Genomic DNA, 26,610 nt, shown 5'->3' on the forward strand with positions numbered 1-26,610 from the left:
AAGCAAGCAAGCAAGCAAGCAGGCAGGCAAGGGAACCCAGCCAGCCAGTCCTCCAGCCGTTGCTGTTGGGAATGGACAGTGTGAGGCACGTGAAGTGCAGGTGGGTTCCCACAAGGCAAGACACAGTGATAACAGCAAGAGCCTTTATTGAACTACATAACTGGGAAATGGGCAAAGCAACCACTTATATACATTTCTGAAAGCCTGGACCACTCCCACTCACAATGTGATTGGCTGACTAAACTTCCAAGCTGCAAATCACGACTTCAAGGGCCAATGGAAGAGGCCCAAATCCTGAAATGTTCTGTGATTGGACATAATGTATCAAATCAGAACACAGGAGCTGAGATTCCTTAGTCCAGACTCAAGCTCAGGCAAACACAGACCACTGAACACATAACACTACATCTCTTTGGGGTGGGGTAAGATCAGAGACAGGGACACGGGTGGCGCTGTGGGTTAAACCATAGAGCCTAGGACTTGCCGATCAGAACGTTCGAATCCCCACAACGGGGTGAGCTCCCGTTGCACGGTCCCAGCTCCTGCCAACCTAGCCATTCGAAAGCACGTAAAAGTGCAAGTAGATAATGGGACCGCTCCGGCGGGAAGGTAAACGGTGTTTCCGTATGCTGCTCTGGTTTGCCAGAAGCGGCTTAGTCATGCTGGCCACATGACCCGGAAGCTGTACGCCGGCTCCCTCGGCCAATAAAGGAAGATGAGCACCGCAACCCCAGAGTCAGTCACGACTGGACCTAATGGTCAGGGGTCCCTCTACCTTTAAGATCAGAGACCAGAGGCGGCGGCAGCAGCAACAACAGCTGCTGCCCGGAGGACTCCCAATAAGAGGGGAGAGGAGACTGAGGAAACTACAAGGGAAGGGTGTTCAAAAAAGGATGAGAGACTGCCAGCATTGCAGGCAAGGGGTGACATAACTGGGCTCCTGAGCCCCACAGGGGTGCCGCAGGAAGAATGTAGTTATTCAAGGGAGCCGTGGACTCAAAAAGGTTGAAAACCTTTGGGCTAAGGAGTAAACCCTACAGAAACCGGAGTCCCTAAGATGGTGGGTCCTGCCTGCCGCCTTCCTCCTCCTCCTTCGTCTTAGTGTTGCCCCTTGTATTGCTCAGCGAAGAGGAGGCTGTGAGCAATGCTAGAATTAGCTGGCTCTGCCTGTCCTGGGCTCTGGCTCCACCTGCTTTGGGGCTCCCTGCCTTCTGCCCCACAAGTCCCCATGACACACCAGCCACCATTGTTTACATTGGATGCATCCGCACGAACTTGGCTGCATGAACAAAGCCTGTGAGATTATAAAGGTTGCAAAGTCGAGGATTTCAGTTGCCTGGGCAACCTAAACCGAGCCTCCTCTCCCCCAACCCCATCGCTTTTCGGTTAGTGACATGGTCTTAAAGCCAGGATCACACAGCGACTGCTGTTTCCCTAAGGTTCTTACCTCACTTTGGCGCTCTGGGCAGGGAGGAAGGGGCTGGTGGGTGGATCTCGATGTTGTTCTTGCATCGTGTAATCCAAGAGATGGGATTAGTGCCTTTAAAACCTGCGTGAAAGAATGGCTCAAAATTGAATTAACAATACTGAGGGATTTGGGGGAAGGTGGGGGGGGGAGCCCCAATGTGTTTCTGACAAATTGAACAACAACAACAAGTACACAAAGCCTCCAGAGTACAAAGCCCAGATTCCAGGGATTTGCATGGGGTTTAGAGCTGATGTTTTTGTAAGGTATGTTATGTGCCGAAAACTGCATCTTCTTGTGTGTGCCCTACCCCACCTCCCTGGCCTGTCAACTGATTAGGGCATTTTTTTGGCTGACTTAATTTGGATCACTTGCAGCTGATCAATCAGTTAATAAAGCTAAATGCACATGTGTACCACCCAAACCAATACATATATTAGTGCTGTTGTTATTGTGATGAAACATTTGCAATATCTGAACCCACACATGCAGAAAATCTGAATCCATTTCTAAGCCTTTAAAAGAGGGAGATTCTATTGTTATTATTTAAGTTTACATCTGGTCCTTCCTCCTGAAGGAGTCCAGGGCAGCAAACACCTTCGAAACAATCCCAGTACTGTACAGATGCAGACTGGGAAAGATCTTACATTAAAAGGCTTGTTAAAAGGTCTTCAGCAGCTGCTGGAATGGCAAGAGAGACCATAATTAATGGGAGGGAGATCCAAAGTGGTAGCTACCACACAACACAACACAACACAGGCCCAATTCATATATCAAAAGATGATATCTGCCAGAGGCCCTCTCCTACTGCACACAGTGATCAATTGGGTATATAATCTTTCAGGTATCCTGGTCCCAAGCTGTAAAGGTAGCTTTTTGATATAATCGAGTGCTGCAAGGCTGGCACCAATGGTTGGTACGGCTGGGTATTTCGTTTTCAAAGCAGGTTTCTAGTCCTCAGGAACGCTGAGGTTCCAGTTGCAAAGGCTGAAGTCCGAGCAAGGCTTGCTGTAAAGGAGTGACTCACTGAAGGAGAGAGGCCATGGGGTCTTGTCCAAACGTTCTCTAGAAACCTGGTACTGGAAAGAAGTGTGAGAAGGTACAAGTGAAATGCAGAAGCTGCCGCACATTACTGTAGGGCAGGGATGGCCAACTCCCAAGGGACTGCGATCTACTCACAGTTAAAAACTGACAGTGATCTACCCCCCTTTTGGGGGTTCAGGTCAAAGTTGTTGAGCTTCTTTTAGGAGGGAGGGAGGGCTTTTTTTAGGGGAGCCAAAGTTGTTGAGCTTCTTTGGGGGGAGCCAGTGATCAACCAGTGATCTACCACAGATGTCCAGTGATCTACCAGTAGATCACAATCTACCTGTTGGACGTGCCTGCTGTAGGGGACAGTCCTCTTGCATTACCATTTCCCATTCTTTTTGACTGTAACACACCAGAACCAAAATGGCCTCCCTGAAATAAGCTTCATTGCCATTAATTAAAATGTGACGATAGCATCACCCTGGTTCTGAGGCAGGTGGCTGGAATGGTCAAATAGGATTGGGAGACCTGGGTTCAAATCCCCACTCAGCCACAAAGCTCATTGGGTGATCCCAGGCCAGGCACCAACTCTCTGCCTAATCTACCTCACAAGACTGTTGGGAAGATTGAAGGGTAAAAGATGTGGGTATGGAGAGAACAACCTTGAGCTCTTTGGAAGAAAGATGGGGTATAAATGGAATAAAGAATTGCATCTTGAAGGAGCCCTCAGTTATTATAACATTTATACCCCCACCTTTCATTCAAGGTGCTCAAGGTGGTATACATGGCTCCCCCTCCCCCATGTTATCTTCACAACAACCCTGTGAGGTAATTTAGGCTGAAGTACAGTGAATGGCCCAGGGACGCGGGTGGCGCTCTGGGTTAAAGCCTCAGTGCCTAGGACTTGCCGATCGAAAGGTCGGCGGTTCGAATCCCCGCGGTGGGGTGCGCTCCCGTTGCTCGGTCCCAGCGCCTGCCAACCTAGCAGTTCGAAAGCACTCCCGGGTGCAAGTAGATAAATAGGGACCGCTTACTAGCGGGAAGGTAAACGGCGTTCCGTGTGCTGCGCTGGCTCGCCAGATGCAGCTTGTCACGCTGGCCACGTGACCCGGAAGTGTCTTCGGACAGCGCTGGCCCCCCCGGCCTCTTAAGTGAGATGGGCGCACAACCCTAGAGTCTGGCAAGACTGGCCTGTATGGGCAGGGTACCTTTTTACAGTGAATGGCCCACGATCATGGGCTGGATGCAGATTTAAACCCTGGTCAAAGTTGGGGTTGTGAGTCCAGCGCTCTAACCACTATACCACATACCTCTTAAGGCTGCCTCCATTTTAAAAAGTTGTGATTTGGAATTTTAAACTGCGGTAGGACAAGACTTTTTTCTTTTGTTTAGAATGGAATATGAACATTCAGGAAGGAGCCTGGAATATCCTTGAGGAAAGAGAGAGACACACAGGCACACATATTCCAATCACAACTTAAATGAATAAAATATTCATTATGGTGTGTAACTACCCACTGATTCATTGGAGCAATAATCTTAATTAGAATACCATGCATTATTGAAGTTCTGTTGAAGGAGGGGGGGGTACACAAACACTCAGACACTACCACCCCATAAAAAAACCACAAATCCCTTAAAAAGGGATCCAACAGCTTGCTTTGGCAGCTCCTGTTGACAACTGATCGATGCTTCTGACAGAATAGAACATTTTGTCAGATTTCATCAGCATGTGAGGAAAGAAGCTCTGAATGTGTATATTAAGAGCCGTCTGTCTTTTTTAAGAGTTATGGGGGGAAAGGACACACTGAGAGACAGACACAGTGACCAGGGCTGCGGACACTCCATATACTGAACACACATTATTTCCTCCTGACAATCCCGGGAACTGTAGTTTACCCCTAAATAAGCTACCATCCCCGCTGGTTGTGCTGGCTGGGGCTGGTGGGAGTTTTAGTCCAACAGCATCCAGTCAGCATCATGTTGGCTGCCCTTGTACCTTACAAAAGACACTTCTATGTAGGAATTCTTGAATAAAACACGCCGTGTACCTATCTTACGCATACATATTTGCTGGATTAAAAATTTGTTGACTAAAAAAAAAGGGTTCTCATAACATCTTTCAGTCCTAACACACCACACATTCCTCTCACACACTGCGCTTCTGTCAATCAGTTGCACCGCTTTCCCTCCCTCCCTCCCTCCCTGCCAGCCACAACACTGTCTCCCTCATGTTTTTACACAAGTGTGCCCATGCACACTAAAATGGAGCTGCCCTGGTCTCCCATTCGGCTCCCTTTTCCTCCACACGGAGAACCCGTGCGATTCTCACACACACAAACACACCCCTCTCTTGTTTTCCACCCCAACCCTTGTCTGTTCACACGTCCTGCCTGTGGTGAAGGCACTGAGAGTGTGTGTGTGTGTGTGTGTGTGTGAGAGAGAGAGAGAGAGAGAGAGAGAGAGAGAGAGAGAGAGAGTGCTTGCAAGTGAAAGAACTGCATCCATAAGAGAGAGACGAAAGAAACAACTACATACATATGAGAGACGTTGCGAGGAAACCGTGAATATGAGGGAGCTGACTGAAAATACGGGTGAGAGGCAGGAGGAGACATAGGAATGGATTTGGGCGGGAAAGAGAAGAATGAGGTGTGAGGAAGAGCCTGGTACATCGTAGCACAAACACACTCCTTCCTCACATTTCCCTTTCATGTTTCCCCCCTCATAATCCACACTCCTACACAAGCCTTTCCCATTCACTCTTTCCTGACAGGATATGTGCCCCATTCTCCCCTTTCTGTCTGTCTGATGCACACATACACACACAGCTCTGCAATGCATTTAAAACACAGACAGAATCCTCGGAACAGCAGCTTATTCCTCACAGAACTACAATTCCCAGCACCCTTAGCGAACGACAGTTCCCAGTTTATTTGGTGGTGGGGAGCCATGTGCTTTAAGCGTATGGCGTGTAGGCAAGCCAGTTGCCCCCTCGCTCTCCTCTATGCACGCACAAGCCCCTCATGCATCCACACAGTCACACCTCTCTCCAATTTCCTTCCTCTCCCCTCTCATTTTTTGTATTATGCATTTATCATCTATATTTGTTAGCCACTACATAAAACTTTCCGGGGCTCAGAGCAGTAAATGGGGAAGTGCGGATTCCAACCAAGTTCTCACAAGCAGAGCCACTGAAATGAATGGGCCTAAATGAGCAGTGTGCTTTTATTCCAAAGTGGCTACACTTAAGTAGATGTAACATAATGGGCTACTGCTCAATGTCTGCATGTGTATACGGTATCATGCCCCCCCCCCCAATATGGACAACCACGACCTATTTCACACTCGCTTTCACACACTGGCGCGCAACCACATTCCCTTCGATGTTTTCACACGCGCCTGTATGCAGCGCACGCTAAACCACGCCCCCTTTCAGACATCCACAGCCACGCCTCCCCCGACTCACATTTGACGCCCACGAACGATCGCTGACAGCCACGCCCCCTTTTCACACGCGCGCACACTCTGCAGACTCGGCCCCTTGGAACGCAGCACCGCAGCCATAACATCTCCTTTTACGCATCATTTATTATTATTACCCAAGGTCCCAGGGCGGATTACGGTATAAAACACAACATTAAAAGAACTTTGAAAAGCGGGTCCTCTCTCTCTCTCCATTTATAGTGTCGAAGGGCAGGGGAAAGATCCCTTTAATACCTCCACGCTACTGTATGAAATCCTTCACCCCCAGTGTAAAGGTGCAGTGGTTAAGGAGCTGGGCTGGGACGCCGGAGACCAGGGTTCAAATCCCCGCTCCACCGCGAAATTCAATGAGTGACACTTGGCCAGGCGCTTGTTTCTCAGCCTAGCCTACCTCACAGGGCTGTTGGAAGGACAAAAAAATTTCAGAGAACCATGGGTATGCTCCTTGAAGGAAAGGTGGGTATGAATGTAAGCAATTAATACCTGACAGTAAGCTCCACAGGGACTTACTTCCGAGTAGACACCGCTATGATTGCACCGCTATGATCCCATATTACAGATCTCATGTTATTTATTTATTTAATGCTTGCATTCATATTCTGCTTTCCTTTCCCTTTCCCTTTCCCCACCCCACTCCTCCAAGGTGCTCAAGGCTGGCTTGGCACGTGGTTCTTCTCCCATTCCGGCCCCCCATCTCATTTAATCCCCACAACAATAACCCTGCGAGGTAGGTTAAACTGAAAGACAGGCGGGGGAGGGGGAAGGCAGGGCGCAAGAGGAAAGCTTCGTGGCTGAGGAGGGCGGGGACCCCTAACCCTGTTCTCTCCGCGGTCCTCCCGCAATGCTCTAGCGCCAAGAAAATCTGGTGGAGCAAGTAAGCCCTGTCCCGCACCATCAATGACACGACACGACACGACACGCACACGCACGCGCACCACTTGAATGGCAATGGTCAACTATTTTATTGGGGAGACACCGGCCCCTGGGAGTTGGCTCCTATGCTCTAACCACTGCACCACCGCTGCCTTATTCCAACTGGAGCCCCACGAAGCTCCTTCCCTCGCTCCTCCTCCTCTCCGGGCGCCTTCCCCCACCAGCGCAGCCCCGCCACGTGCTCCTCCTTCCCTGGGAGCCGAGCAGGGGACTCTCCCTCTTACCCCCCCCCACACCCCGGGGGGAGAGCGGTGCGCACACCCTTCCTGGGGCGACTCCCTCCTCCCCGCCCGCCCTCCTTTCCCAACAGCAGCTCCTCCAGGTAGAAGCAGCCCCGCCAAGGCAACTCTCTTCGGTGGCGCCGCCCCGCTCCCTTCCCGCCGCCGCTTGCAGCTCCTCCTCCTCCTCGCCGTCGTCGGCGAGGGCGCCTCGCTCTCCCTCTCCCGGCAGACGGCGGCGAAGGAGCAGGATGAAGGGGGCGTCGTCGCGGACCTCGCAGCAGCAGCTCCTCTAGCCGCCTCCTCGCACCTTCCTCGCCTGCCGCTCTGCCCCATGGCGGAGTAGCTGCGCGCCCGCCTTTGCTGCCTTCGGGGCGGGGGGTGGGGGAGGGAGGAGGTTGCCAAAGTGGGGGGAGGTCGCGAGCCGCCCCCTCCCTCGACAGCACCGCCGCTACTGGGACCACCACCGACGGCGCGCCCCCTCCGCCCCGCCATGGCCTTCACCTTTGCCGCCTTCTGCTACATGCTCACCCTGGTCCTCTGCGCTTCGCTCATCTTCTTCGTCATCTGGCATGTGAGTCGTCGGCATCCCCCCACCCCGGGAAGGGGGGCGGATGTGGGGTGGGGGTGAGGGGTGAAGAGCTGGGCTGGGTGTGGGGGGAGGGCTGTGGGGTGTGGGGATGTTCCAAGCGGAGCAGGATGGGGTGGGGGCATTTATAGGCAACAGGAATGGGGTGGGAGGTTACAAGTAGGGCAGCAAGGGGTGCATTTAAATGCACCTGGGGGCTGAGGCAGATCCAAGCAGGGGGGGGGGCTCTGTGACGGGCTGGGGGTTCATGGAGGGGAACATCTGGGGTACCCCAGGGTGGGGGGGGAGAAAGGGAGCAGGGTCTCTGGGGAGGGCAAGAGGCCAGTGCGAAATGAGCGGTTGGTTGGGATGTTGTCAAAAATGGGGGGAATAGGGGGGAAATAGGGGTGGAGAGATCAGGAAACTGGAGGGGGGCATTGAGGGAGTAAATGGGATTAGGGAGGTGGGGGCAGGGGACTCCTCAATGGGACTCAAAGAAGGAGGCACCAGCTGCCAAAGTGTGTTGGGGGTGATATGAGATGGCAGAGTTTTCCAATGGGGCAGGCAGTGGGGTGGGGGCGTAGGGAGGCAATTGGGGTGAGAGAGGGGGTCAAGCTAGGGCAATTAAAAGGGATAAGCAGCGGGGGGCTGGGGAATGGAATGGGGGGAGCACAGGCAGGCAGTGGGGTGTGGGGGATAGATGGCGGTGGGGGGAGATTGGAGAAGGTGAAGATGGGGCTGGAGGAAACCCCACAGGGAGGTTTGGTGATGGGGAAGTTGGGAGCGCTCATCTCCAAAAGGGTTGGTGGCGGGGCAGTGATGTTTTCACCCAATTCCTGCTCGGCTGCTTGTCTTCTTCCCCAGTCCCTTGAACCCAGAGCCAGCCGTCTGCCGTCTGGAAGGAAGTAGAGGGGGGTTAAACTCCGTAAGGCTGTTGCCCAGTGGCTGTTGCCCAGAAGGTTTTGGGATGGGGGTGGCAGCAATTGCTTGATCTCAAATAGTGGGTGCTGGGGTCACAAAGCAAGGGGGGTAGATGGTTCAGGTGGGCAATAGCAAGGGGTCCTGGATAATGTGGTTAAAAGCCAAAGAAATAGCCCCCCAAATGTGGGGCACTGTGAGCAGCTGCCTTATCTGCAAATCTGGTTTGTGGGACGGTTTGTGGGGTTTCTTTCTTGCTCCCTGCTGGAACGCAGGTGGGTTTCTGAAAAGAGGGGAGCATGTGGATGAGAAAACCGAACAGTGGGGGGGGGGGCATTTATTTGGATGGTTGGGGACAAGGTGTGGTAGGTAGAGATCCCTCTGCGTTTGGGGGTCCGTAAACATGGCACTAGAGATTTTCATGGGTTTGGGTTGGGAAGTCGGACAGTCGGCATCTTGTATACCAGGAACCAGTGTTTCTGTGCTACAAAATCCAGCATTATTTCTGGGCCTATTGGAGGAAATTGATACTCTTTTTTTGGGGAGGGGGTGCTGTTACCGGGCAAAGAATCTCATTTAGGGGGACAGTGGGAGAGGATTTCAGAAGCCAGCAGATCCTACTTTAGCTCAGTCCAGCCACTACCTGCTGTTTCTTTCCCCTTCCTTCATCTTCTTTGCTCCCCCTATAGTTATTAAGGTATGGGGGTTTTTTTTGTGGCTGGGGAGAACTGCACCTCACACACGACTGCACCTCTGACTTGATATTGAACACCCTTCCTCTCAATTTTGCCCATTCCATTGCTATTTTTTTTGTTAAAGAGGAAGAAGAAAGACAGTGGTGAGGAGGGTAGAAGAATTTTTTGGGCTTGGTGGTGGTGGAATATGCACTTTTTTTCTTGTGGGGCTCAGAATCCTCTCCATCACCCCCTCCCCACACAGTTCTCCCTATTATTGCATTTTTCTTTGCCTGAAGAGTTGGACAGAAAATAGGGGAGGTTCGTATTAAAATAGCTTTGGTTATCCATCCGTTTGTATTCCTCATGTGCCTTTTTCTGGGACGACCTGACTCTCTGTCCTCTCTCTACCCCCCTTTTTTTCTTCCTTCCTTCCTTCCTTTTCGGTGACGCTTTCAGGAATCCCAGAAAAGAAAAGGGGGGGGGAGAGGAACACACACACACACACACACACACATTTTCCTCCCTCTGTTCCATCCATCCCCTCCTAATTTTGCTTTCCCTTCTCTCTCTCCCCCTCCCCACCCTCCATCCGTAACCAAGGAACCTGGCTCTGGTTGCCATGGAAACTACATATGTTTACAAAATGATGCTCCCTACTAATAATCCGGATGCTACTGTCTTTTAACCCCTTGGCTGCTGCAGCCCTGTGTCTCCCTCTCCCTTCTGCTCCTTGGATGCGTTCTTCCCTCACCCACACACCCACGCACACCCACACACAAACACACCTTCGTTGGCATCGATAAGTCGGGGTGGGGTGGGGATTGTTTATTATTAACAATACGTTGAAAGGTTAGGGAATAGTTTGGGAAATGAGACTCAAAAATGACAAGCTGTGGCAAGGAATCCTGATATGTGCGGTTTAGAACAGAGCGCCCTGCGCAAACCCTTCCACAGCTCTGGTGCATAAGACCACATAGCACAGTCCAGTTACCTCTGTCAGGAGCTTCAAGCTTCATCAGTCATCTTATGCCCTACCAGAGTGGCCTGGGGATGGAGGCAGCCCCCAGGGGTGTCTACTTGCCATTGGGGCTGATTGGGCAGCAGGCAGGGAGCCCGCCAGCAGGTGGCGCCAGAGCCAATGGCAGGCAGAGCCAGCTGAGTCTAGTTTTGCCCCTCACCCTCCTCCTTCCTGCTGAATAATACAAGGGCAACGCTGAGACTAAGGGGGTGGGGGGGAGGAAACTGACAGTCCAGGCTACCCTCTGGCTGTAAGTAAGAAGGTAGGCTGAGAGTAGGCTCAGGAAAAGGCCATAGCTGCTTTGGGGGGGGATTAATAAACATTAAAATGGGAGGGGAAAGGAAAGGGCCATAGCTTAGTGGTAGAGCAGCTGTTTTGCATGCAAAATCCAGGTTTGATTCCCCACCTCTCTAGGTAGGAATGGGAGTGTCCCTGCCCGAAATTCAGGAGAGCTGCTGCCAGTCAGTGTAGGCAATCCTGAGCTATATGGACCAATGGTTGGCATGGTATATAATAAGGCAACTTCCTATGTTTGTACAGGGGGTGGGGCTGTGCCCCCCTTCGCCCTACCAGAGTAGCCTCCCTTCCGTCATGTTAAAGGGGACCCCTGACCATTAGTTCCAGTCGTGACCGACTCTGGGGTTGCGGCGCTCATCTCGCTTTATTGGCCGAGGGAGCCGGTGTACAGCTTCCGAGTCATGTGGCCAGCATGACTAAGCCGCCTCTGGCGAACCAGAGCAGCGCACGGAAACGCCGTTTACCTTCCTGCCGGAGCAGTACCTATTTATCTACTTGCACTTTGACGTGCTTTCGAACTGCTAGGTTGGCAGGAGCAGGGACCGAGCAACGGGAGCTCACCCCGTCGTGGGGATTCGAACCGCCAACCTTCTGATCGGCAAGTCCTAGGCTCTGTGGTTTAACCCACAGTGCCACCCGCGTCCAGTTCCGTCATGTTAGGGGCTGCTTATAGGTGGTCAGGATTTTGTTCTGTGCTTGTGTGCGTGGAATTGTGTGGTGGGCGGGCAGTAATGTGGTTAGGCGATTTCAGATTCTGGACTAAATGTTCTTGTAAGAGACTTGGTGTTCTCCTTAGATGAAAGTGGGGGTTATTTTTTTTTATAAGATATTTATTAGGTTTTTTCAAAGAATACACATAGATTTATGAACTAAAAAAAAATTACAAACAAAAAATTACAGTGTTAAAAAAAATAGAAATTACAAAAAAACTAAGAAAAAATACAGATAGAAAATACATACACAAACCAAGAAAAAAGAAAAAGAAAAATTTAAAAACGAATCCAGTTTTCAGAGCTTGTAGGTTCATTTACTTATTTTCTTGACTTCCTCACACCCCCCTTTTTGTATTCCCATTTATATGATTGGTTCAGCAAATCCTAACCTTCTTTCATTTATCTTAACTTTTTATCATAACCTATTATAACAATTTATTTTCATCCATTATCAATCCATATTTACATATGCTTATTACTCTTATTTGCCAACACCACTTATTTCCAATCCAACATCATTTTAACATTCATTAATTTTACAGTATTTCTGCAGATAGTCTTTAAATTTCTTCCAATCTTCTTCCACCAACTCTTCTCCCAGGTCTCGGATTCTGCCGGTCATTTCTGCCAATTCCATGTAGTCTATCTACATGGATAGTAGGCAGTAGGTCTGCCACTCTTCCAGGGTGGGTAGTTCTTGTGTCTTCCAATACTTTGCAATCAATATCCTTGCTGCTGTTGTCGCATACATAAAAAAGTTTCTATCCTTCTTTGGCACCAATTGGCCGACCATGCCCAAGAGAAAGGCCTCTGGTTTCTTCAGGAAGGTATATTTAAATACCTTTTTCATTTCGTTATAGATCATCTCCCAGAAAGCCTTAATCTTTGGGCAAGTCCACCAAAGGTGAAAGAATGTACCATCAGTCTCTTTACATTTCCAACATTTATTATCGGGCAAATGATAGATTTTTGCAAGCTTGACTGGTGTCATGTACCACCTGTATATCATTTTCATAATATTCTCTCTTAAGGCATTACATGCCGTAAATCTCATACCTGTGGTCCACAACTGTTCCCAGTCAGCAAACATAATGTTATGTCCAACATCCTGTGCCCATTTAATCATAGCAGATTTAACCGTTTCATCCTGAGTGTTCCATTTTAACAGCAAATTATACATTCTTGATAGTATCTTAGTTTTGGGTTCTAACAATTCTGTTTCCAACTTTGATTTTTCCACCTGGAAGCCAATTTTTTTAATCTAAATTATATACCTCTCTTATTTGATAATAATGAAGCCAGTCTCGCACTTTGTCTTTTAATTTCTCAAAACTCTGCCGTTTCAATATGTCTCCTTCTTGCTCCAAAATTTCCCAATATTTCGGCCACTTGGCCTCCATATTGAGCGTTTTCTGAGCCTTAGCCTCCATCGGTGACAACCACCTTGGGGTTTTATTTTCAAGTAAATCTTTGTATCTTGTCCAGACATTAAACAATGCTTTCCTGACAATATGGTTTTTAAATGCCTTATGAGCTTTAACCTTGTCGTACCACAGATATGCATGCCACCCAAACACATTGTTAAAACCTTCTAAATCCAAAATGTCTGTGTTCTCAAGAAGCAGCCATTCTTTCAGTCAGCAAAATGCTGCTGATTCATAATAAAGTTTAATGTCTGGCAGGGCAAATCCACCTCTTTCCTTTACATCAGTTAATATTTTAAATTTTATTCTGGGCTTCTTGCCCTGCCAGACAAATATAGAGATATCTTTCTGCCACTTCTTGAAACAGTCCATTTTGTCCAAGAAAGTGGGGGTTATTTAATACACTTCAGAATGTGGTAAGCCAGCCCACCCCCCACCCCCCCGCTGCATTTGAGAAGGCCTTCCCCGACAGCACTGGATTCTCTCAGATGAAATTACACCATGTGCATCAGGTGTGCCGTCCCCAATATGGCATCCCAGCCCACCCTCCTCTCTGTCTCTGCCTCCTATGCTCAGGTATAATATGCACAGCTGATTGGCATGGCTTTAAAGTCATAGCCAGGCTTAATTTGAAAGGCAAAAGTGCAATCAAGCATGTGCAGAGCACCTTTGGTCCATCCGTCCATCCCCCCACTGAGGATGTTTGGAGAGGGAGCTTAACTCAGAACTGCGCCGTAGACTATTTTCTGTGCAGGATGTTCCAAGGGTAATTGAGCATGTGCAGAGTGCGTTTGCTTTTTCCACTGAGGGAAGGCCTGTAGTGCAGCAGTAGAGCATCTGCTTTCAGGTCCCAGGTTCAAGCTGCAGCCCTTCAGCTAGGGCTGGGAGAGCCCCCTGCCTGAAACCCTGGAGAGCTGCTGCCAGTCAGTGTAAACAGTACTGAGCTAGACAGACCGGTGTTTTGGCTCATTATAAAGCATCTCCCTCTGTTGCTAAGGGGGAGGGAGCAGAATTGCCCTCCATGCAGAACATCCCAGATTCAGTCACTGACCTCTCCAGTGGAAAGATGACGAAGAAGACCTCTCTCTCTCTCTCTCTGCCTTAGAGCCACTGCCGGCCAGAGTTGGCAGTACTGGACTAGATGAAGCTACAGAGGCTGCTCAATAGCCTGATGCCTTAAGGCAACTTCCCGCGTTTCTAATCAAGCAATACTAATGTTTCGTTCCTAATAGACAACAGGGGGCTGAAAGGTCACAGAATCTAACCTTGTATATAAGACACACCTCTGTGTTCCATCCTGTGTTTGCCGATGAGACTGAAAGGGCTTTTCAAACTTCAAGCCTTGTGTGATTTGTGTAAGCCAAATCAATTGTTTCCGCAGAACAGAAAGCATAAGGTGTGTTGGGTATGTGGGGTTGCAACACAAGCGAGTCTTCTGACCAATTTATTCCTGGGACATTTATTCATTTAATATACACCCCCTTCCCCAGTTCTGCGTGGAGCACAGGGCTGGCTTGCAGGGTTCTCCTCCTTTAATCCCCACAACAGCCCTGCGAGGTAGATTAGGCTGATAGCCAGTGCTTGACTCCGAGGTCGCCCTGTGAGCTTTGTTCATGGCTGAATGGGGGATTCGAACCCTGGTCCTGACCCGACACTCTACCCACTAACAGTGCACCAGCTCTCACCCCTGACCATTGGCTGTGCTGGTTGAGGCTGGTGCGGGTTCGAGTCCAGCCAAATCCGGATGGCCACAGGTTCCCCAACCCAGACTATCCCACTCTCCCCCGACCCCCCGTTGAAGCAGGAACTGTTTGGAGCCTCGTGTGTGAAGCCGGGGATGACAGCTAGCTGTGCATGCAAAGGCTTTGAGGCTGACGACCTGCCGTCTCCGTTAAGAAAAATAGAAAAAGGACCTCTTAATTCTGGGATCAGTGGAACTGCTGGTCTGCCTCTCCTATGTGCGCCTATCTCTTTCCACCCATCTGTGATTACTGTGGAGGGACTCCATCTCAGAGTACACGATGTGCGAGGCTGGGTTTCTCATTTTGAGGAGCATCGGGTCGCGGTGACATGCCAGTTGCGGCAATCTGTGCCGTGGTCTGGGAATGAATTATAAAGCGGTGGCGGCAGCGGTGGTGGGCGCAGCCCTCTGCCTGCTTCTTTACAATACATTTGCCTTAGACCCACCGGTAAGGGGGAGGCTTGGCGGACGTTGCAGGGGGAGAGACGAAAAAGCCATGTGCTCGGCTGGCTTGGTGGTGAGAGCAAGTGTCCTGCTTACCAGGCTGTGGGGGCTCTCCTTTTCCTCTCCATCCTCGCAAAGTCAGCGTGGGCTGCCTCTCGGGATTTGCGAGCCCTGGGAGTCAAGCGAGTTGGCTCACCGCAAGCCACAGGGTCAGGCAAGACGACTCACATTCTCTGGTTCACTCCGAGAAAAGCCGGATTTCAGCTTCTGAAACAGAAAGCGAGGGCTGCTTCGCAGGCCAGATAAGGCAACAAAGGGGGGAGGCGGGGAAAGGATATCTGCTTATGGACAAGACACCCCTTCCTCAATCCAATTGGTACCCCCCCCCCCACATCGGGCGTGTGTACATACCTTTGCCACTTCGAAAACACTTGCTTCCTTCACTCACACATTGAACTTTTAAGCCACGGAAGCAGTAATGGCTGCCTAGTAGCGTTCAATGCCACCTTAAGCTCCTAGTCCTCTTGAGTAGGTAGGGGAAATCCTTACATTTCAAATACACATCATGCATTTGGAGCACATCCTGCCCTTGCCTCCCCCCCCCAAAGGACCCTGGGAACTGGAGTTTGTTAAGGGGGTGCTGGGAACTGGAGCTCTGCGAGGGATGCAAACTACAGTTCCCGTGATTCTTGGGTGGGCGGAGGATGTGTTCTAAACGTCTTCCTTATTTGGGTAGCTTTGAAGCCTGCACCCTGCAGTCATTGCCGGAATATTTAAGGGTTGTTGCAGGTGTGCAGGTAGCTCACTAATCTGCATCTTTCCCCATCAATCCCTGTTCTATTTTTTACATTGCCTGCGGGAAGCAGGTTGAGGTGTGTCCTTTCCTCCTAGAAAGAGCCCCTCTGCTTGGGGTTCCTGCCAAGCCGCATTGCTGCTGGTGCCCTTTGGGGTTGGTGGGGCAGAGGGCAGGGGAGCCCAAAGGGGGGCGGAGCCAGAGCTAGTGACAGGTGGAGTCCCTCCCTTTCTCCCCCTCCCTGTTGAGTTCTTCAAGGGGCAACACTGAGGAAGAGGAAGGTGACAGACAGTGCCCACCCTCTGGACAATGGGGCAAAAGATTCCTGCACTTTGGGGGGTGGGGGTCCCTTCCAACTCTCCAATTCTGTGATTCTAAGGGAGCAGGCAGGTGGGGGCTGGCCCAGGGCAGACTGAACGGACCAGCCCTTATGAACCAGCCTCCGCTGCCTGCAGGATGCTATAAGCTCAAACATTTCTGTTATTACAATATTTGTATCTCACCTTTCCCCCAAGGACATTGAGGTGATAGATATGGTTCTCACCCCTCCTAGTTATCCTTAAAGCGACCTTATGAGGTAGGTTAGACTGAGAGATGGCGATTGGCCTAAGATCGTTTGGATGTGTGGAAACTGGAACTCGGGACTCCCTGGTCCTAGTCCAGCATGTTTCCCCCACCTCCCTAGTTTTCAGTCTTCTACCCCCCCCATGCTGTGAGCGATGAGGGTGCTCGATTCCTCATTGGGGTGTTTTGAGGATGGGTTGCCCCCTTTGTTTAAATATTTCTTTTCATTCCTTCAGCCCTCGAGGTTCCCTCCAGCGTGCTGGTATCTCTCCCTCTTATGTCTCAGTTCTGCAGATTTCTTTAAACACCTTCTCTTCTTGGGTGTAGAAAGAAAAATGAAAGGAAGAGCGAAATGTTTGTTTTTATTTTATTTAAGAAGCTTTATACGTTACTTGATTGTAGTAAAACCTCCAAATGGGTCGCAAGCGGTGTTGAAATTATCAATAAAAAACAGTGAAAAGCAGTGAAAAATAATTAGAAGTAAAGGAGATTAAAGCAGGTCATCAGCTGCCTGTCTGGATAGGCTTAAGCAAAACTGCTTTAAGCAGGCACCAAAATTATTTGTTAGTGAATGTGGTAAGTACAGTTTTGCAGGCCCATCTATCGTATGCAGGTATGCTTGTAATGGAACAACGTCAAACGTGGTGTGGTGGACTGTTAGGAGTGTCTCTCCAGGACTTGGAAGACCAAGTGCAAATCCATCTTCAGCCATCAACCATGCTGGGTAACCTTGCGGCTAGATCTCTCTCATCATCAACCTCATAGGATGGTTGGAAGAATTTTTAAAAAGAAGGGTAAATAAAAACGTAACGTAAGCAGATCCTTGGTGGCAAACCCTGGTTTGTGCAAGACGTCTGCACCTGAAACAATACACAAGCTAGCCATGGTTCCAAGGTATCCGGTTTCAACACATAGAGTCACAGAATGGCAGAGCTGGAAGGGACCCCAAGGGTCATCCAGTCCAACCCACTTCAATGCAGGAATCTCAGCTAAAGCATCCCTGGCAGGTGGCCACCCAACCGCTGCTTAAAAACCTCCACGGAAGGAGAGTCCAGGTAGGTCTGGGGATGCCCATTGCGGTGGAACCGACGGCCTGAGTCAGTATAAGACGGCTTCCTATGTTCTGTTGGGGAAGGGCCAAGCGTGGCTCAGGGGTGGAGCATCTGCTTTGCATGCAGAAGGTCCCGGGTTCAAACCTCGGCATCTCCAGGTAGGCAAGAGAATGCCTCTTGTATGAAACCCTGGAGAACCACGGCTAGCCTCAGAGACAATTCTGAGCTAGATGGAGCCGTGGTCTGATTCAGGAACACAGGAAGCTCTGTTTATCCCGTGTTCTCATCTTCTACGAAGGTGTTCTGCGTGGTATGTGGTGTATAGGGTTTCTCTCCTGTCTCCCATTTAACTGTCCTGGGCCCATTTTGCCCTGTACGTGTACCCAGAAGCTCCAAAACATTTTAAAACGAGACTCCCTATTTATTCCAGAAATTTATTGGCCGCCCCCGCAAAGCCCACCATTCCGTTTACGGCATAGTAGCATAGTAAACAACATAAGGTCACGTACGCAGCATAATGTCCGTAAAACAACGTTTAAAAAACAAAACAAAAATTGTTGCGCCAATACAATTTGCCATAAGCAATTCATCTATAAGCAGCTGCGCCAAGCCATGCATCAGGCCAGCCCAGTGATAAACTCCACAACGTGGCCCCCGCGAAACGCAAGTTGTCTAATAACATAAATTATCATCTGTGCTCAGGTGCAACTAAAAACATACGGCATATTTAGCGCCACCAGCAGCAGTTTGAAAATTAGGGTTTTAGAAAGCCAGCAGTCGCAAGACCTAAACGCACAAAGGGTGTTCAAAGTGTGTATGCTTGAACACAATAAGAGCTCTGGCTGGCAAGCAAGACTCTGTCAATTTCTTTGAAACTTGGTACCCTTTTTTTGGGTACCATTCTCCGCTGGAAATCCCAACGTATTATTAATCTCTGTTCCATGGAGGGGGGAACAATCTGGTGGGATTTGTTTATTTGTCGTTTTGAAAAACCAGTAAATCTTGAAAAACCAAAATGTGCAAACCTAGTTCTAAACACATAACGACAGACCCTCTGTTGGCTTGGGGGCTTTTCCCATGTGGCATAATTTCCTGCGGCGGTTGGGGGCAGTGGGTCAGGCCCATGCCAGCCTCTTGCTTTGCCACCCTATGTGCCAGGCTGTGTAAACAGCTGCCCCATCTCACTTGACAGAAGGGTCTGCTTTGCCGAAAGGGTGTTTTAAAATAGAGCCTCTCTCTGTGTGTGTGCTTGCGCGATGGGTAGCAAATCGATGTTGGAATGATCTTGTGAACGTGCCCTTGGAGAGCTCCTTGCCCGCTGGGTATGGTTTTAACTCGCTGGGTCCCCTCAATTGGCAGCTGTTGTTGCCCTGGCAACCAACCGTACCTCCCAGGTCTGTGCGGTTGAGGTGAAAAAGACTCTGCTGTATTTATTTCCCCCCCATCCCCTCCTCCATCATCTTCCCCCCTCCTTCCCCACTGGGGGCAGGTTCTCGTCTCAGTGGGAACAGGGGGGAGCTGTGCTTCTACGGGGGCGGATGGAAGTAGAACAGCAATCGAGCTCCCAGGCCTTTGATATCCGTTCTCACTGTGGGGCGGGGGGGGGTGGAGAGAGAGGAACAGCTTAGTCTGAAAGTAATGATACGTGGGGCACACGTCGCCCCCGGTTTTGGTTGCTTTGGCTCCAGATTTCTCAGCGGCGAGGTGATAGGGGGACGACAGAGAGAGAGAGAGTGGTTTCTTTGCGAGGAAAGAGCAAGGGCTTGTGGTGGGAAATGCCAGGTATCTAGGCAAATTTGTGTGCCCGGATGCTGAAAAACCAGTGGCAGAGATGACGGGGGACATCTTTTCAAGAAAGAAATGCCAAAGGGGTTTTGGGTTGTGCAACTTTGGCAGCCTGGAGAGATTCATAATAAAACTCGCTCCCGGGGTCGTCGTACGCGAAAGGGGAATCGTGCGTAGAACTGCTCATGAAAGTGTGAGGTCATTCATGGGTTGTTTGCGTCAATTTTATTCATGGAACTGTAGAGTCGGAAGAAACCCCTGTGGTCATCTAGTCCAACCCCCTGTAATGCAGGTGTCACAGCTCAACGATTCCTGGCAGGTGACTGCCCAAACTCCGCTTAGAAATCTCCAAGGAAGGAGAGTCCACCATCTTCTGAGGGAGTCCATTCCACCGTCAAACAGTTCTAACCATCAGGAAGTTTTTCCTAATGTTTAGTCGGACACACTTGCCTTCACAAAAGAGCTCTGGGTGGTGTCCATGGGTGTCTCCCCCCTCCAAAAAAAATCTATCCTAATATCATCCTTGTGAGGTAGGTCAGGCTGAGAGGTCCCTGCGTTTGTTCCCCAGCATCTCCAGGTAGGACTGGGAGAGACCCCTGCCTGAAGCCTTGGAGAGCAGCTGCCAGCCAGTGTTGACCAGGGGTGGGGAACTTAAAGACCAAGATCCACATTCTGCCCTCCCAGCCTCTCTGTCCAGCACTCTGGGCTTTCCCCAGGTCACAACACCTCAGTGGTATAGCATGGGTTGCTGGCATCCAGGGCGGGGCAAGTGTTGTGCTCCCCCCCCCCAGTGGACTGGGCAACTGGGGTGGGGGCACACGCCAACAAGCTCCTTGCCCACTGCCTCCATCCACCTGCTCACTAGACCAACCCTCCTGCTGCCTCAGCTGCCAGGGCTCTGTGCCTGTTGTGGAGGCACCCCCTAAAAAACGTGTGCCCAGGGCACCCCCCACTTTGCCTCTGCTTCGTACCCTCTTTGAGGGCTGTGTCCTTGAACTGTAATAAAACGTCCTGCTTGCCTGGAATGAAGAGCAGTGGGTGAGAGGGTTTAGAAACCACTGGTTTTCCCCTGGCTGCAGCTTAAAAGGTAAAGGTAAAGGGACCTCTGACTATTAGGTCCAGTCATGGCCAACTCTGGGGTTGTGGCGCTCATCTCGCTTTATTGGCCAAGGGAGCCGGCGTACAGCTTCCGGGTCATGTGGCCAGCATGACTAAGCCGCTTCTGGCAAACCAGAGCAGCGCACGGAAACGCCGTTTACCTTCCCGCTGGAGTGGTACCTATTTATCTACTTGCACTTTGACGTGCTTTCGAACTGCTAGGTTGGCAGGAGCAGGGACCGAGCAATGGGAGCTCACCCCGTCGCGGGGATTCGAACTGCCAACCTTCTGATCGGCAAGTCCTAGGCTCTGTGGTTTAACCCACAGCGCCACCCGTGCCCCTTATATGCCTAGGTAGGAGCAGGGACCGAGCAACGGGAGCTCACCCCGTCGCAGGCTGCAGCTTAGCCTGCTATAAAAAAAAGGAAAGCGTAGCACCTGTTGCTCTGCCCATCACTGACGGGCAGGCCCAGGGGGGTGCGCCACGAGGCAATGCAGGTCACAAAATGTCCCCACCTCTCAGGCCCCTTCTGCACTATGCATTTGAAGCAGAACCATGGCACTTTAAACAACCATTCTCCCAGAGAACTCTGGGAATTGGAGGGTGCTGAGAGCTGCCCCCTATTCTCTTCCCAGTTGTTAAATTACTCTGTGAACTGCGAGAGGCATAGGGGTCTCCCAACACACACACACACACACACACACCCCAGGATTCTTCGGAGGAGGGCAGAAAGCCATTGCTGTTCAAAGTGGTGCTTTAAATGCATACTTCAAATGCACACATTGACAACACTGAGCTAGATGAGCCAGTTTTCTGACGTGGCATGAGCCATCTTTGTAGGGTGGGTGGCCTAAGAAAGTCAGAAGTGTCTGGCAGCTGGATCAGGCCCATCTCACCCAACGTCCTGCTCTCACGGTGTCCGACCAGATGCTCCACCAGGAAGCTTGCAGGCAGGACCCCTGAGCCCAGCAGTCGCTCTCTCTCACGCCTTCCGATTCGCAGCGACTGGTCTTCCAATATTGGGGGTGGTGCACAGCGGGGAGGCTGGTGACGCGTTTCAGAGTTTGTTATGGAATCCTGATTAGTCTGCACAACTGAGCGAATATGCTTAGCTTAGCTGCAGAGGAAAGGGGAGGAAAAATAAGATAATTTCTGCCCAGGGCTTCGTTTGAGTGAGTGCTCATGGGCATTCTCTTCAAGGTCTGGGTTTGGTTCTCCCCCTCCCTTTTAATGCAAGTTCCTGAAGCATGTGAAATAATCATGCTTTATGAGCTTAGGGACTTTGTTGTCCATGAAGTGCAGTGACCTGAGATGGCCTTTTAAAAAGGACTTGGACAACTTTGCAGAATCAACTGCTTTTGGCAGTGATTAGAGGAGAATGGAGCCTCTCCTCACCTTCAGATGTGTGATGGAGATAATAATCTTGTCCCTCCAGCTTGCCAGATTTACCAGATGTTGGGATCAACCACTTTTAGCAAGGAAGGCGGCTGCTTTGATTAACCCTCCCCAGACGTGACTTCCCACTGACGCCCAGTGTTAGAAATTTGGATATATAAAGGTAAAGGGACCCCTGACCATTACGACTCTGGGGTTGCGGCGCTCATCTCGCTTTATTGGCCGAGGGAGCCGGTGGTCATGTGGCCAGCATGACAAAGCCGCTTCTGGCGAACCAGAGCAGCACACAGAAACGCCGTTTACCTTCCCGCTGGAGCGGTACCTATTTATCTACTTGCACTTTGATGTGCTTTCAAACTGCTAGGTTGGCAGGAGCAGGGACCGAGCAACGGGAGCTCACCCCGTCGTGGGGATTCGAACCGCCGACCTTCTGATCGGCAAGTCCTAGGCTCTATGGTTTAACCCACAGCGCCACCCATGTCCTTTTGGATATATAAGCTAGGTGCCAAATGGCTCCTTAAACCCAGGGTTGCAGTCGCCAAAACAGAATGCCTAGTTGCCTTTTTGGGGCCAGGCGGCTCAAAAGTCATATTTTCCAATGTGACTTTTTGGTTCCTGAAAGTCATTTCGATTGTGCAGATAAAATATAACTGACAGAATTCTGCAGGATGTGTTGCTGTAGTGTGTGAAAACAGTAAAGATCCAAGGATCCCCAGGCAGGAATCTCCAGATAGTGGAGAAGTCAGGTGCCATCCTGGCTCACGGGCATCTTCACTTGGCTGATAGCAAGTTACAAAATGTGCCTGGTGAATTTTGAACAAATTTTGACACCCCATCCCTGGAATGCCTATTGTTGTTGTTGTTTAGTCATTTAGTCGTGTCCGACTCTTCTTGACCCCCTGGACCAGAGCACGCCAGGCACTCCTGTCTTCCACTGCCTCCCGCAGTTTGGTCAAACTCATGCTGGTAGCTTCGAGAACACTGTCCAACCATCTCGTCCTCTGTCGTCCCCTTCTCCTTGTGCCCTCCATCTTTCCCAACATCAGGGTCTTTTCCAAGGAGTCTTCTCTTCTCATGAGGTGGCCAAAGTATTGGAGTCTCAGCTTCAGGATCTGTCCTTCCAGTGAGCACTCAGGGCTGATTTCCTTCAGAATGGATAAGTTTGATCTTCTTGCATTTCATGGGACTCTCAAGAGTCTCCTCCAGCACCATAATTCAAAAGCATCAATTCTTTGGCGATCAGCCTTCTTGATGGTCCAGCTCTCACTTCCATACATTACTACTGGGAAAACCATGGCTTTAACTATACGGACCTTTGTTGGCAAGGTGATGTCTCTGCTTTTTAAGATGCTGTCTAGGTTTGCCATTGCTTTTCTCCCAAGGGAGAATGCCTATTAGGCTTGTGGAAAAGTTTCATGGGCATCTATGGAACTTTCTGGGTTTTTTTTGGGGGGGAGCCTAATTGTTGCACAGGGAGGGAAGCTACGAACCATACCTGGCTCCTGGGAAGCAGGTTTTGCACCCCGAGCTATTTGTATAACATAGGAAGTTTCCTTCTGCTGAGTGAGACCATGGGTCCATCTAGTGCAGTGCTTCCTACACTGACTGGCAGTGGCTTCCCGGGGTTTCAGGCAAGGGGTCCTTTTCAGCCGTTCCTGGAGATGCCAGCATCAAACCAGGGACCTTCTGCATGCAAAGATGGTCTGCCAGTGAGCTACGCCCCTTTCCCATAAGGTAGCAGGTGATGGCAAGTACCTCTCTCTGCGCTGCCAGGCCCCTTCCAGGCATCCATTCTTATTTTTCATTCATGATGGTTTGTGCTCCTGATGGTATCAGGGCAGTTATAAGCCACATTTCCACAGTATTTGTGTCTTGGACAAGGGCACCTCCGTCGACTCACAGAAATCTCTGGAGTAATCTACTGAGACAATGAACGTGACATTACCTACTGCCTGTGATTGATCTCAATTTTTACGCGTGATTTGTTAAATAAATCACCTCTCTGTGAATGATACATATCTGCACAGGGAATGAATGGCAAATAGGAGGTTCTTTTGAGCCGCGCAGTTTATCTGTCTTTATTGCCGAGGCTTTATAAATAAAGACTATTACAAAACAACATTTCTCCCTGTGGAAGTTTTGGGTGTCTGTGAGTATTTCGGTTTAAAATCAGTGTCTATCCTGTAACTTCCTGCACCGCAAATGTTCTGCAGGTTGTGTTTCTTTGCCCTACTTTTGTTGTGCTGTAGTAGCCTCTCTAGACAACAGTGTTGTGGTAGCGTTGAGGAACTGCCACAGAACAACAGATGGAATAAATCAACCACTAGCGTGTTGTTGAGCTCCCGTTGCTCGGTCCCTGCACCTGCCAACCTAGCAGTTCGAAAGCACATCAAAGTGCAAGTAGATAAATAGGTACTGCTCTAGCGGGAAGGTAAACGGCGTTTCCGTGCGCTGCTCTGGTTTGCCAGAAGCGGCTTAGTCATGCTGGCCACATGACCAGCTGTACGCCAGCTCCCTCGGTCAATAAAGCGAGATGAGCGCCGCAACCCCAGAGTCGTCTGCGACTGGACCTAACGGTCAGGGGTCCCTTTACCTCTACCTTTACCTTTAGTGTGTTGTTGTGTCAACAGAATTATACCTGCAATACAACCACAGTGTGGAGGGGCCCTCTGTCAGAACTGATAGTACACGGCAGAGAGGGGGCTCTCTGAGGTTTGGGGTGGGTGGCGTGGCCTGGGAGGGGCTGCCACAGAGAACAGCCCTCTAAGCTGTGCGATTCCCTCGCCTGGCACCCTCACAGTACAAATTTGGGTGAATGCTGAAGACGGATCTCTGTTCTCAGGACCCACCCTGCTCCAGCGACTGCCAACTGTTCTTGTTTTTGAAATAACCTTTATTAAATAATAATAATTGTTGCATGTTGAACAGGGGGGGAAATGACAAGCTAAGCAGGTTTCTGCCCCAAAATTAAACAGTATATAAATTTTACGAAAAACATAAACACCCCACTCTTTCCCACCCACCCCAGCCTGAAGACATTGCTCAGCTCTAAAGAGAAATACCAATAGTTTACGAAGGAACAGGCATGCAAAGGATCCAAAAGTTGTTAATATTGATACAAAGGAAAATATTAGCACAACCATATATTACGGAATGAGGCAGGTACAGTTTGTCTTGTAGCGTCTCTATGGGTGTTAAATAAATGGGCAGTCTCTCAGGGGTTTCTAGCTACACAAAGTTTTTTGCATCAGTTTTTCAGGAAGTGCTATGTCCCAAATGACATTATACCATTTTTTGTACTTTTTGTACATTTAAACCCTTTGCGTCTTTCCAATTCCTTGCTGTTGATACTATTCTTGCTGCCACTAAGAAGTCACCAATTAAATGTTTATATAATGACCTTTTGGTTGCCTCCTCTGTCATTTGTTTTGGCTGTTTTTAATAGTGAATCTTAAATTGTTTGTTAACCTGCCCTGGGACCTGCTAGAGAAGGGCAGGCAATAAATTTATGATTGATAACAATTCTGAGCTAGGTGAAGCCCTAGCCTGGTCTCCCAAGGCAGCTTCTGATCGTTCTCCCATTCCGGTAACAGATGGGGGAGCTGTCCATAGTCCTGAATGTTCAGATGCAGCCGGAGCTCAAGTGATTTCCTGCTCTTAGTTCATCCTGAGATGGAGGTAGAAGACTACGACATAAAATCAGTGGGTGGTATCCAGCTAAATTCTGCTCAGAGTAGACCCCTTGGAAGTAATGCACCTAAGTCAGTCATCTTGAGTAATTTCAGTGGGTCTACTCTGAGTAGGACTAACATTGGATACAACCCATTTAATCTGAACATAGAATTGTAGAATTGGAAGGGGTTATTTATTTATTTGTTATTTATTTAATTTACATACCACCCTATACCTGGGGGTCTCATGGAGGTCGTCTAGTCCAACCCCCTGAAATGCAGGAATCTTTTTGCCCAACGTGGGGCTCGAACCCAAGATCCTGAGATTCAGAGTCTCGTGCTCAACGGACTGAACTATTTAGCAGTTAAAGGTAAAGGAACCCCTGACCATTAGGTCCAGTCGCAGACGACTCTGGGGTTGCGGTGCTCATCTCGCTCTATAGGCCGAGGGAGCCGGCGTACAGCTTCCGGGTCATGTGGCCAGCATGACAAAGCCGCTTCTGGCGAACCAGAGCAGCGCACGAAAACGCCGTTTACCTTCCCGCCGGAGTGGTACCTATTTATCTACTTGCATTTGACGTGCTTTCGAACTGCTAGGTTGGCAGGAGCAGGGACCGAGCAACGGGAGCTCACCCCGTTGCGGGGATTCGAACCGCCGACCTTCCGATCGGCAAGCCCTAGGCTCTGTGGTTTAACCCACAGCGCCACCCACGTCCGTGATTTAGCATGTAGTCAGTGTTAAAATGGGCCAGTGACTACATAATGATTTGTGTGGGGTTGACTGATGCCCTGCTTTCCCTGGAGTCCGGCGGGGGGGGGGGAGAGGGAGCTTCCTTTTGGCATCCTGTTCTGATTTCTGGATGCACCAGAGCTATTCCTTTTGGTGGGATCAGCATTTCTTTGCTGACTTCCGCTGTCTGCTTGTCTCAGACCATCATTTGTCTGTCTGGATTTCTTGGTTTGCTGCATTTCTGCCTTCTCCCTCCTCCAATAATGTCGGTGACTCTGTGTGTGATGGCGAAGGGGGCTCATATCAAATTATCCTGACAACAACCTGTGAGGTAGGCTTCAGTGGAGAGAAAGCAATTCAGCCAAAGCTCTGGTGAGCTTTTGTCCCTGAGCAGGGATTTAGATTTGCATCCTCTGGGTTGTCTCCAACTGAGTTCTCCTTGGGAGTAGACCCATTGAAATTAATGGACATAACTTAGCCCTGTTTATTAATTTCAATAGGTCTACTTTGAGTACGAGTTAGACTGGATACAGCCTTCTGTGCCCAAACCCAGCATTCAAAACTGCTAAACTGTGTTGACTGGAGAACCTGTTATA

General features: G+C 49.9%; 1 protein-coding gene across 1 annotated transcript in view; it reads left to right on the forward strand.

Annotated features, from left to right (window-relative positions):
• The first annotated feature begins 7,237 nt into the window (after positions 1–7,237).
• The window catches only part of CNIH2 (cornichon family AMPA receptor auxiliary protein 2), a 50,633-nt gene continuing 31,260 nt past the window's right edge, over positions 7,238–26,610 (forward strand). The window contains exon 1 of the mRNA XM_053368594.1: positions 7,238–7,699. Within this exon, the coding sequence (XP_053224569.1) occupies positions 7,619–7,699 (81 nt within the window). The 5' untranslated portion in view covers positions 7,238–7,618. The remainder of the gene's footprint in view (positions 7,700–26,610) is intronic.

The sequence above is a fragment of the Podarcis raffonei genome, chromosome 16, assembly GCF_027172205.1.
Source record: "Podarcis raffonei isolate rPodRaf1 chromosome 16, rPodRaf1.pri, whole genome shotgun sequence".
In the NCBI taxonomy this organism is placed as follows: domain Eukaryota; kingdom Metazoa; phylum Chordata; class Lepidosauria; order Squamata; family Lacertidae; genus Podarcis; species Podarcis raffonei.